The sequence below is a fragment of the Rhamphochromis longiceps genome, linkage group LG15, assembly GCF_057381845.1.
Source record: "Rhamphochromis longiceps isolate RC_006_pf linkage group LG15, R_longiceps_female_GT1.1, whole genome shotgun sequence".
Lineage (NCBI taxonomy): Eukaryota > Metazoa > Chordata > Actinopteri > Cichliformes > Cichlidae > Rhamphochromis > Rhamphochromis longiceps.
Genome location: NC_140571.1, coordinates 42174670 through 42187457, shown reverse-complemented (window position 1 = coordinate 42187457; position 12788 = coordinate 42174670). Strand labels below are relative to the sequence as shown.

General features: G+C 43.6%; 1 protein-coding gene across 4 annotated transcripts in view; it reads left to right on the top strand.

The window, feature by feature from the left end:
- The window catches only part of ttll7 (tubulin tyrosine ligase-like family, member 7), an 82183-nt gene that overhangs the window by 54841 nt on the left and 14554 nt on the right, over positions 1-12788 (top strand). For 3 of the 4 annotated variants that reach the window (XM_085382098.1, XM_085382100.1, XM_085382101.1), the window contains exons 14-18: positions 2109-2195; positions 4518-4749; positions 7939-8234; positions 9279-9413; positions 11948-12028. In XM_085382098.1, the coding sequence (XP_085238224.1) occupies positions 2109-2195; positions 4518-4749; positions 7939-8234; positions 9279-9413; positions 11948-12028 (831 nt within the window). The remainder of the gene's footprint in view (positions 1-2108; positions 2196-4517; positions 4750-7938; positions 8235-9278; positions 9414-11947; positions 12029-12788) is intronic. The other variant, XM_085382099.1, reaches the window with a different exon arrangement.

The window sequence follows — 12788 nt, the reverse complement described above, 5'->3', positions numbered from 1 at the left end:
AATGAAACAGAACAGCACAAGTATACAAACTGCACAAGATGTCTCCAAGCACTTCAGAGCAATTGCAGAGCCCATGAAAGCGGTAAGGGGTGCAAATATATGAAATGAATACAAGAATGGTAAGAACATGTAAGTCTCGCTGTATCTAATATTTAAAAGCAAATTGCAGTGTTAAAAAGGGGAAAAGGGTTAGTCCTAAAGACCTCTGCGTTACACAATTTGTTGTCCAGTGACATAAAAAGTACTGTGTTTGTAAAATACAGTTTATTATCCTACATGGATCCGACACGGACAGAGACCATTGGTAGTGCAGTACTATAACATGCAGCTTATGTAACATGCACACAGGCACACGGCTGAAAATGTTTATTTTGGGAGTAAAGTAGGAACAAAAAGCTGAGTAGTGACAGTGTAGCAGGTCGCAGCCTAAATTTCACAGTTTTATAAACTCTTAACAAAAGTACTTAAGAAAAGCTAAATAGCTCTCAGCTTCTCTTAAATTCTGTATATGCGTCAGATTTGGTTTTCCCACGTACTGTAAAGCATTTGAAAGCATCCATGTAATCTGCTTTGGTGAAATTTAACAAGGTAATGGTCCTTCAGTGATTTTAAAACTACTGTGGGTGGGGAAGCGCTCACCTCGTGAAAGGAGGCGAGCATTGAGTTGGCATGCTCTTTACTGCATAGAAATGGCTGCAAGTTGTAAATGAATTTATCAGAGCAATGCAAAGTAAAGCCACAATATAAACAGCGTTTCAACATTCACTGCAATAGACGTCCCGCAACACTGAATGTTGTTATCATGAAAAACTTAAATACAGCTTAAAATGATGGAGTTGACTGTGTTCATACAGCATATTCATCTCAGTCTGTCTTTTTTCAGTCACTCTAATGATGAAAGAGCAAATGCAGCAGGCTGGGGAGAAAGCCCTGCACGCGGCGTCATTTTCAGAGCACTCTGACGTTTTTTGCAGACGCTTCGGGACCTTTTCAGAACTTTTCAGAAAGGCACTGGCGTTCTCACTTCTGCTGCCTTTCAGGAAGTGTGTCATACAGTACTAGTCACCCCGATAACCAAGACAACGAAGGAGAAGTTTATCCCTGCTGTGTCCATTTTATGCTTCAATAATAAAACGCAAAGGAGTGATGCTTTTCTGTCACATGACAATGCATGGAGCGGCGATATATTGTCAGGATATTGTTGTCATGGAAACAAAACCCACACACAGTGACGGGGTGCTTTGTTTGCTCCTCAGCGTCCTGCCTGTTTTCTGCCAGAGAAAATATATGGACACAAGCCCTAAATAACTCAGCAGTTACCTGTTAGCTCTCCTTTTTCTTTTACCGGGCTTCTTAAATTACGAGGCTTTGATGAAGAATTGTAAATCTGCACGTGGCTCTGTCTCAGCTGTCTGAGCAGCTTCTATAACTGCACAGTGACAATTCGCCAAAACAACCGAACCGAAAAGCCGCATGGCAATCAGAAAAAAGCGAAAACTTACAAACTGTATGAACCCAGTGATGCATACCTTTACCATAAAGTCCAAAGTCTTCCAGACAGTGAAGTATGCCACTGTAAATGTTCACACACTCACCAACACTGTGAGCCAGGGGCACATTGACCTTTTCGCAAACCCCGAAAGCAGCTTGATGGCTTATCTGAGAGAAAACAATCACTTTTCATCTGCATTTGAGCAGCAAGTGGGAGCTTGTTATGTCGCAGCCATGAAGCAACATTAATCACCTTTGCCTGCATTTCAGCAATAGCCAAATGGCCAAGGCTTCAGTGTACTGGCGACCGCCATGACGCTGCCTTCACGAGCGCTGCCAGCGAGCAGTGCGTGCTCAGCCGGGGCCTCGCTTCTAACCCTCGCTCCCAGATAAGGCTCGCATGGCTCTGAAGTTAAACTTTTTCATCTCTTCTTCTTTTTTGATGATTTAAGTTTGCTTAAAAACACTTTTGACTTCAAAGCAATAAAGTGTGAAATATCAAAGCATTCCTATTAAACTTTATCAGTGCCTCCTCGAGGTTTTAACTACCCCGTTAAGCTCTGTTTACCGAAATCAGCACCTTTGCCATATTCTCATCTCGTGTTTTCTTTGTGTAGGAAGAGGACATCCTGGATCTGCTGGAACAGTGCGAGTTGGACGACGAGAAGCTGATGGGCAAATCCTCCAGGCAAAGAGGCCCTAAGGTGGGTGAGAGAGAGAAGACACATAAGCTAGGAGAGAATAGGGAGAATAGGGGCCACATGCATCAGAGGCCCTTAAAAAAATGTGCAAAGAAGAGTGACAGAGGCAGAAAGAGGGAGGGAAGAGGGTGGCAGGTAGTCAAATGCCTAGAGCTAACGCCCACGGAAAGCACATAGGACGTGATTCAGAAAAATAAAGAGGAGGGGGTCTTGGGTTAGGAAGAAAAGAAAAGAATCAGATAGAGGCCCAAAGAAAAGACCCAACTCCCTTAGGGGAGAGCTGTCAGGCTGTCTCTCTCACTCTCTCCCTGCTATCTTTCTTTCTGTCTATCTCCCCCTTTTTCCTCTTTCTCTCTGTCACATGCACCTATACGCCCCCTCGATTTCCCACGACAGCACATTACTCCCTCCATCACCTTGCTTCACTCTCCTCCCTTCACCTCTCCATCCCTTTCTCTTCCTGCACATCTACATCCATCCCTCATTCGAGAGCTAAATTGGCTGGAACACTTAGAGCGTGTTAGGGACTCGACAGGGCAGTTCAGCGCCACATTAGAGAGGCCTTAGCTGGAATGAGGACTTGTTCAGACACAATCGCTGTTGTCCAAATTAATTTGGGCCCCGTCAATTTCGATGTTAGCGAGCGCGCGGAGAGAGACATCGAGAGGAAGGGAAAGAAAACGCTGTGACGGATAGATTCGCTCCTTGGGGTGTAGCGCTCTCGAGCCATCTGGTGAAACTGAACCGACGAGTGTGCGAAAGCCAGAAAAGAGGAGCGAGGCAGAGGGATTAGGAACAGGATTTCTGAGGGAAGGAAACAAAGCTAGGTTTGTTATTGTTGGGGAAAAATGTTCAGGCGGAGAGAGAACAAAAGGTGGAGAAGAAGAGAAGCGGGAAGGCACAAAGAAAGCGAGCAAGTGTCCTCGGGTTTTCGTCCCCTTTTTCCTCTTATTGACTTTCTTTGCTCTTTCTTACTCCCAACTCTGCTAATTTTGACATATAGCTCATCACAGTTGGCTCTTATCGTGTCACCATCTCTCCTCAGCTCATCACTTGATTTTACCCAGTCACTCCCACGTCTCTCTTTACACATTTTCTCTCTCATCTCATCCTTTCAGGGCTCTCCCTTTGTCTTTACCCTCCACTGTTTATTCACCGTCTGTCCTCGCATCCTTTTCTCTCTGTCCTCTTGTAAGAGCCCCTTTCTCTCCATGTTCATTTCCGTTTCTCTCCATCTATTCAGTGCCTCCTCTCTGTATCTGCCATACTCAGATTCACCTTGTCCTCCTCTTTATTTCTCAGCCCATCAATCTGATGTTCCCATCTTCCCTTTTATTCTCCTCTCATGTATTTAATCTCTCTCTGTCTCTATCCTCCATCACTCACCCACACAACTACCCAGCAGTGGCTGTGTAAGCCCTGATCACTTCCTGTCCATTAATTTGGGTGGGCTGACAGCATTGCCCGAGCTGACTGTTGAATAACAGATGTGTAAATGCTTTATTAATGCTTTCAGCGTGTCCTTTTCCACACACTAAATTTAATAAACTCAAAAAGTAAAACAAACCAAAGCAACAAAAGAAAGCTTGCGTCTGTGAAGCATCACAGCTGAACGTTTAGGTGAAAATACTTACAGAAGCAGATATTACAGCAGCAAGTTGGTGTCAAAGGCGCTCTTAAAAGTTTCCAGAGCTCTCGCTTTTTCATTTGCACAAACAAATTTATTAAACTAGTTAAAGAAAAAAAATTACAGCATTTACAAAAAGCTGCTTCACTTTAAACTCGACCTTTACGTGTCTAATCAGGCCACATTTGTTCTGCGCGTGAAGCCAGCCATGTTCCTTTTTATAGGGACAGCTTAGAAAGCAGCGAAGGTGTGCGATTGTGTATTTGTGCATAATGAGGCTGCAATTACGTGCACAGGTGTGGGCATGCGGGCCGGCCGTGTCACCGGCAGGTCTCCCAGTGACAGATGGTAATGAGCTTTGGGTGAGGCGAGGCTGACAACGTCTCAACATCTTCATATTTATGTGTGTGTGTTTATCTCGTTGCACTTTTGTCCTTGTGAGCTTCTGGTGGAGGCGCAGACCTTTGGAAGGAGGACGCTTTCCCAAAATGAGGTCATTTTGGATGGTTTGGTTTTAAAAAGCAAATAAATTCAGTGCAGCGTCCCAGGAGGATAAAAGCAAAAAAGATGTTTATGTGTGCAAGAGTGTGTATCCATGTGTGAACTGTCTTTCTTTTTTTCCTGTATAATTATGAATGTATGTATACTACTCTATAGTATGAGTGTAAATACGTCCTGTATCTGTGTACTCTTGCCAGCCCCTGACCGGCATGCCAGAATGCAGTCAGACTCCAAGACGTCAGCGACCAGACTACCTTGCCGACTTCACCAGCGGCAGCAGCGCCGATAACTCCTGCTCCTCTTCAGACGAGGAAGAGGAGGAGGAGAGGAGGAAGGCGGGAGGAAGAAGAAGTGGAGAGAAGCGAGGGGAAAAGAAAGTTTCCTACGACCTTGGCGAGAGCAAGGAGAAGAACTTGGCTGAGCGCTCAGGTAGAGGAGCAGGTTGTCTAAGAGCGTGTTTAATGCAGAAAGCAGCCATCCATCCGCTCGTCCTTATCGTGGTCATAGGTCACCAGGGCTAACACACAGAGACAGACAACCATTTGCACTCACATTCACCTCTATGGGCAGTTTAGAATCATCACTTGACCTAAACCCCACTAACTGCATGTGTTTGGAGGAAGCCGAGTACCTGGAGAGAACATGCAAACGCCACAGAAAGGGAGCTGTTATCTGTCCTTGTTTACTTTCTTCTGCGCTCGCTTCCCCTTTTCTCAGTCGTCTCTTTTCTTTCTGCCGTTTGTTTATTTCTTCCTCTTTCAGCTGAAGCCGTCTGATTACGAGCATTACCCTACTTGCTAAAACAACCTTGTTTTTGAGATTTGTGAATGTGAACAGTCGCACGCCTACATATTTGCACATTTTTAATATTTTGTGTTTGAATTTCAGCTCTGTCAGGATTTACTTTACATCTCAGTCTCTGTCATAGTCAGACTGGAATCATACAGTGGGACTAATGTATAATGTATAACAAAGCTGACATGTATGTCCTGACCTTTGCACTTAGAATTTCAGGACATACGATACGCAGCCTGAGGGATAAGATAAGATAAGATAAGATAACCTTTATTAGTCCCACACGTGGGAAATTTGTTTTGTCACAGCAGGAAGTGGACAGTGCAAAAGTTATGAGGCAAAAATTAGAATACAATGTACTGCAAAGAGAGATTAATTGATTAGCGAGCTATATTGAGCTTTAAGACAGATTTCAGAGAGGTGGCTCTCTTTTTACCTCGTAGATCACCATAGTAACTGATACTGAAAGCATCACCTGGTCCAGAGAAGATTATGTTCAGAGTTTCAGTTCAAAATCACCTTTTCACTGGCTGTTTCTTTTAAACTATATGAATATGTTTTTTATTATATATGCAACCTGTTGAGCCGTAGCACCACCAGTTGAAACTGTGCAGTGAGAAAACAGTGCTTTACATTGGTTATACTGTCCTGTACATTCATTCAGTCACAGAAATGTTTGCATAATGCATGAATGTTTTTATGCTTGGCTCTTTCATAGTGTCCCAATAACAACTAATAGAGCACTGATTAGGAAAGAACCTACAAAGCCTGCTAATGTATCTTTGATCAGATACATTGGTAGGTTTTTTATCTGTACAATCAGTGAAATGGATTTCACTAAAGTGATTTTAGCGTCTTCTTTATTAGGCCACAGGAGAGTGTCAGAGCTAAACAAAGCGAGTAAGCTTTAATGTTTAAATGGATGCACTTTAAAGTTGCAGGGCTCTAATGTGCAGCTGTCGCATTAGGAATGCATCGAGAGCTCTAAAATAAATATATTAACTCAAGTTGGTATATTTATTTTACTGCTCTTGGTGCTCCTGTGATGATCGCGATTTCAAAAGAAGTGAATTTCTGCAGCGTTACTCTCTAATCTTATTTGCAGCAACAGTGTTGTATTTTTATGTTCTGCTCTAACATCCATTCCTCTCATAATTTCTCGGATTGGGGTGAGGACTTTGCAAGGGAAGAGTCGAGTGACGCGTTAATCTCGCCCTTTTATGTGAGCGCACAAATTTAACAAAGAACGTTTTTTAAGGCGGTGACTGGGATTTTAGGTTTTGTGAAGCCAGCTGACCCAAGGAAAGCCTGGTTAGGTTGAACTTGCTTCGCAGTGCACCCACTGGTGTATCTTTCAAATTTATCAACATGTGAAAAAGCACGTTTAGACTTGCAAATTCCCATTTCCAGTTACACGGACACACACAAACGCCGAGAACTGCTGATTTGATTAGCATCTGTGGTGCACGCTCTTCAATAACAAAGCAGGTCAGGTTTGGTGGTTTGAGTTGGCAAGTGCTGCGAACAGGTGTTCATCAGCCTTCTCGTCGTCTAATTAAAGCCTAAGCAGAGTGACCGTGGCCTGTGACTTGACGAACGTGGATCTTTGTTGCCGAGCTGCTCACACTAAAGACGTCTCACAATCGTGGACCTACACATACACAAATGCTGCAGCGCTGAAAAGCACTTGAGGGAAGAAAAGTGTCCTGACCAGTGCAGTTCCAGTGAATAGAAGGTGAAAGCAGAGGCAGAGATGAAGAGAAGGAGGAATTTTTATAGAAAGAGAAAAAGGACTTTGTTGTGCACCTTGAAAACACCTTGAGTTTAATGCTGAAATAGTCTATTTTATAGTTAGAGTGATAAGTCTCAAGCATTCCTTCAATTTCACATAAGTCGCCCTCAGCCCTCAGAAGTGAGAAAGGGAGCAGCTTTCACTGCAGCCTATGTGGCGACCTTGGAAGGAAAGAAAAAAAAATCCCTGGTTGCATTATGGGTTGCCAGTCCAGAAAAAAAGAGGACCCTTGCATGAGCTCATTCTAGTTGTTACAAAGTAAAGGACAAAGCCATGAAAAAGCCCAACTTCTGGACAAAGCGTCTACGGATGTGTGTGTGTGCATGTGTGTGCAGAGAGAGACGGCAACCTTGCCAAGCCCTACTCCATACCAAGCCACCAAAGGACTGCTACGGCTAAGCCACATAATGCTCTCATTTGGCAATGGCCGATCCTCAGAAGGGTTAGCGGCGACATGGACACACGCAAACACACCCATACTTGTGTGCACACTTGGTGTCAGACACACACACAGTGCACCAGCAGAAAGCACACACTAATACACTGGCTAGTGGACAAACTGGAAGAGTTTCAAGGGTGATAGAAAGTGTCACTGTGGGTTTTCTACTTCATTTTCCATCTGTGTACATGTGTTCATCTAATGTGTGTGTGTGTGTGTGTGTGTGTGTGTGTGTGTGTGTGTGTGTGTGTGTGTGTGTGTGTGTGTGTGTGAGAGACAGACAGAGGCATGCTCTTTAATCCATCCCCAAACCAGACAGGGCTAATGTTTAGTTTCTGGTTTTGGCTACACATGCTGCGGTTGTTAATAATACACACAGTGGATCACTGGGCCAGTGTGCCAGAGTGCAGCTGTGGGAGTTTTAATGCCACACTTCATCTCCAAAGCCACCCGGAGACAGATAGAAACCAGAGGAGAGAGCCTGACAGTGACGGCGGCACTGAGACAGGCTGAAGAGAAGAAACCGAAGTGTGACAGCGAGTCAGTGAGCTCCTCCCCCACTACTCTTTCCGTCTCTTCTGTTTCTCTACAGGCCGCATGCACTGGAAACCTCCAATCAAGTCGCTCAAAACGAGCACTGCCCCGTCCGCGTCACCGTCGCTTTCTGGGCCAATCCGGCGCTCCATCTCGTGCCCTCGTTCCATCGCCTCCCTGTCGTCGCCAAATGAAGTGCGGGCGTTGTCCACCAGGCCTTCCCCTACGGTTCCCGTGGCCACACCCCTCGTCAGGCCGAGCTCCGCCACGCTCCGCTCGCATTCGCTGAGCCGCAGCGGCTCCGCTCACCGGGTGCCTCACAGCAACAGCCTGGGGACCATCCACTCCAATATAGTAAGATACTCAACGCACGCACGCAAAGTAGGGTTAGACTTCAGAATATGTCGCGAGTTGTCAGTCACAAGAAATGTTCTAAAATGCTCCAGCTAGGATTAAAATAAACAATCGAGAATTACTCTACAGCTTTATCACTAAAGATGGAGGTGCGTATTCCATCATATCGTTACCCTTTTCACCCTTTCTGACATATTGTACCCAGACCCGCTTAGTATCGTTTAAACAGTCCGGTCAATACTGTATAGGCCCGCTGGAGCCCACAACAATAACCTTCTATTATGTTGCCATCTGTTGCTTTCCACCTGTCTCCTCCATTCCCCTTCCTTTTTTAAAGTGCCCTGGTAACCTTTGGATGCAGTGGAATCAAATAAAATAGAGCCGAATGAGTTTTGGCATTGAGAGCAGAACAAAGTGGAAAGCCTTCATCCTGAAAGAGGCCATAGCAAGCACCACAACACGTAATGTCCTTCCACGTGAATACGAAATGACACGAGATCCACTAATTTCACCCAGTTTTTCGCCATCTTGCACACTCGAGCTTCAACTGCACAGGAAACTAAATATAGGTTTAGCAGTGAATACGCTGCTGTAGCATAATGAGCTGTATTTCACTGAGCTTATTTTGAACGTTACGGAAACTCAAGCGGGAGCAAAATTTATTGGTGAAACTGGCAGCACATAAATCTCAAGCTAAATTTACTGTGATAAATAGAAATAAATAATAACTGATAATATATTTATAACACATATATAAAATGTGAGCAGTATAAATACATTAGTCATTATGTATAAATGCTAAAAACTTAATATATTCAAGTGCAACTCCGAAGAACTCAAAATGTGATAATAAAACAAAAATAGAATTTTCTCGTCACGTTCAAGAACATAATACCATTAAGTAATGAGTAATTATAACAGAAATAATCTGGTAATGCCCCCGATTTTTTTAGGCCTAATAAACACATCCGATTATACAATATTATAAATTATAAGCTGTTTTTTTTTGTCGAGTTTTAATGCTTTGCCTTTACGTGTGTGCAGGGCGATCCGTTGATAAATCTGAGGAGTAAAGAGCAGGAGGCAGAGCTGGTGCGTCAGACCCTGGCAGTGCTCACCGCCATGAGGATTAGGTTTCCGGGCAAAACTGAAGAGGAGGCCGAGGGTGTGCTGGACGAGGTGAGTCAAGGATCGCCATTGTGCAAAATGTGAAAATAATTCACAAAATAATCAAAAGGTTATTTTTGCGTGTAAGAAAAATAAAGTGGAAGACAACACGGAGTAGTGTCGAGCGGGAGTCCAGACTCGCGGTATTCCCAGAGCCCCTCTGTGACCAGGTGCGGTCACTGTGCAGCCTAACTAAAAGTGACCTCCTCACTTCCCTCACAATAGCCTGTCTGCTCTGGCTCGGTTCCCATTGTCTTTCAAACGACCCCAGCAGCAACCTGTCGAACAGTTTACCGCCCCGCGCTATTCCCCACTGCCCCTTTGTATCAATCAGTTCCTCCTCTGCTTCTGGTCAGGCCTGGACATCCCGGTGTGTTCGTGTTTTCACAGGTGTGATTGTGCTACAAATTATTACTCAAATTTATGTAAAGAAATTGGCTCATAAAGCTAAACCTAGGAGTTAGGAACTTAAAATAGTGGTCAATGAAGGATACTTTTGTTTTCTTTAAATATCTGTTAAAACAATCAGCATCTGTGTGCAGGTAGCTAAAGATTGAGATTAATACACACATTTTCCAAATGATAGTAACAATAATAATAGTTTCTCAAACAGAGTTACACAAGCCAGGTAATAAAATGCAAACCATGCAAAGCTCGAGGATAAAACTTACAAATATATCAAGCAAAGTAACCACATTCTTAAAATGCAATAAAGTAACAACGACAGAAGCAAATGTAGTGTTGGTCTGGATCCAAGCAAGGCCTACGTTAAAAAAAAAAAAAATTGGGCCATCATGTGAGAGGTCAGACAGGCACTTTATTAAATGTCAAAAGTTAAATGCTCATTATGTTGAGGTAAGTCATGTAAAAATGGACAAACAAGTGACAATTCTTGAAAAATTAACAGCATTTTTTTTTGTTGTTAGGGCGAGCCACCAGCACCTTATTAGTGGCTCTCACACAAACACCTTAAAGCAAAATGTGTGCGTGTGTGTCTGTGTGGGTAACATCTGGGTGTGTCAGGGTTGTGGGAGACAATTACCGCCACACCTGTACTGTTAACGAACCCTAATGAGAGCGCCGTGGAAACGCAGACGAACAGCTGCACCTGTACTGTTGACTCTTTGCCTCAGGAGAAAACGAGTGTTCACTTGGCATGAAAACAATCTTTGGCGTTTTTTGCTTTCCGTGATTTAAACTTGGGTCTAATTGGGCTAATGATGTGTTTGTATCCGTGTAATTGGCTCCTTTATCTTTCATTCAGAACCGTCTCTTTTGCCGGCGTTGGAACCAATAAAAAGATGAAATTGAGGGTAACTTGTGCCTGTACAAAACACATTGTGACAAATGAGCACGCAGCTTACCAGACAAAAAAAGACCCAAAACGTAAGAAGCGTTAGATGTGCTGCGGTAACCAATTTCTCACCTTGTTTGTTGGGTTCTTACTGAGAGAGAAAGCTAAACAAGTAAACAAGCAACTTTCTAGAATGTGAACAAATTATTTGCTGCATTGGTTTGTCTGTGTACGGTGTGTACATGTGTTACTCGTGTAGGGGGTGGGGGGCAATAGATGTTTATACTGTCACACTGTGGGGACTCGTCTCTCTTTTGGGGATAAAAATGCAAATTGTCCAAGTTTAACTGCAGACTTGGTTTAATGTTAGGGTGACAGGGGCAGGCAAGAGGTAATAGACGGGGTAAATGTAAAGGAAAGTCAACGTAATGTCCTCTGAAATGATGGAAACCCAACTCTGAGCGTGAGTGTGTGTGAGTGTGTGTGTACACATAAAGTTTGCGCTGCAGCTTCCCGATGGGAGCAGTGTTTGCAGGGGATCTAGCACGATACGTGTGAGGTATGTGCACCAGTGGGGAGATGTAGACTGTGTCAACATGACAACAATAACAGTGCCTTTAGTCACACAGTAATGCTGGCAGTGGGAGCTTGTGCATTGCAATATCCAGGACAGCTTTTGAGCATAACAACACATCCAGGGTTTTTGACTCACAGGGTCATAACCTGTAAAAAATCTATTATCATTATAACTCTTTTGTGCTACATGTAAATGATATATTTTATGTGCATTTTTCTTATTTACAGCTTTTCTGAGATACTCTCTCAGTTTTAAAGTACTGTAAAAGTGCAGGTTTAACTGTTCTCTGGCACTGCACTCTTTAACTTGGCAGTGATAAGTTGTTGTATAGTATCTTAAGGTGGACAGGGAATCTCTACAGAATAAGTTTGACCAAGACCCGCCTGCCCTGGAGTCAAAAAGGTGCATCTGTTTCCCCCTGGAGGTGTATTCCTGGCCTCGTATGCTTTCTTATTGTGACTGAACTGCACAGCACAGTAACTGCCCTTTAACACACGGTAATAACCCCGAGGTAATGATGGACTGCTACTGGGAGACAGCAGTAGCAATGTAGTCTGTTTTGGTTTGTTTTTTGTTGGAACGATGCAGAGGCTGTTATTAATAATTGAACTTCTCTGCAGGTAATCTGTAGCAGGTTTTAAGGTTACCTTGTTAACTCCTACTTTTCTTCCACAGATTCTGGATAACTGGAAATATCATAAACCAAAGGTCGCCTCCTACTGGCTGGTGAAGCTGGACTCAACCAAACAGCGGAAGGTGAGTGTTAGAGCCAGATGTGAAATGGCATGTGAGAGCAAGCAAAGGTTGCGCTGTTTCCTAAACCCAGGCCCAGTTTGTTCGTGTCAGTAAAAAAAGATAAAAATAGGTGCAACTACCAGTAAAAGTAAAGGTTACTAAATCAGTTTGTGCGCTTACGTATTTTGCACCTTGAGAAAGGAACTCCCAGAAATACATATACGAAAAAGTCGCAAATGGGCTTTTTTACACCAAACCTCTTAATCTGTGCAGACGTCCACATTTCAGGAGATCTGAGCGAGGTCACCTGACTCGTCATTCATAGAACAGTTTGGCTCCAGGTCTGTATCAGCTCCCGTTGTTTTGTTTCAAATTGTCACTTTCTGGTGGATTTAGGGCCAACTGAGTATCACTGCTTTTGGGAGCAGACAAGAAGGCAATCCCAGCAAACAACAAGAGACGGTTGCAAAAAAGAGGTTATAAAAAATAAAGTTGTAGCTTTTTTTTCCATCTGCAAAGACAGACGGAAATGTGGACTTTTGAATTCCAGAGAGCAACGTCCCAAAACCTGATCTTTGTCTAGTTATTAGAACTTTTTAAAAATACTCGTCAAAATACTAATCAGTGCCTCACACACTGTTGTCAGAGGCGTCATTCTTGGATATGTTAATCCTGGAACTGTAAAACAAAAAGATCCCCGTTTTTCTTTTGCCACCTGCATAAATTGCCTGCCCTTGCCGGCGCCGGGTCTGCGCTGTCACCTTGTACAGAATGGACGTTG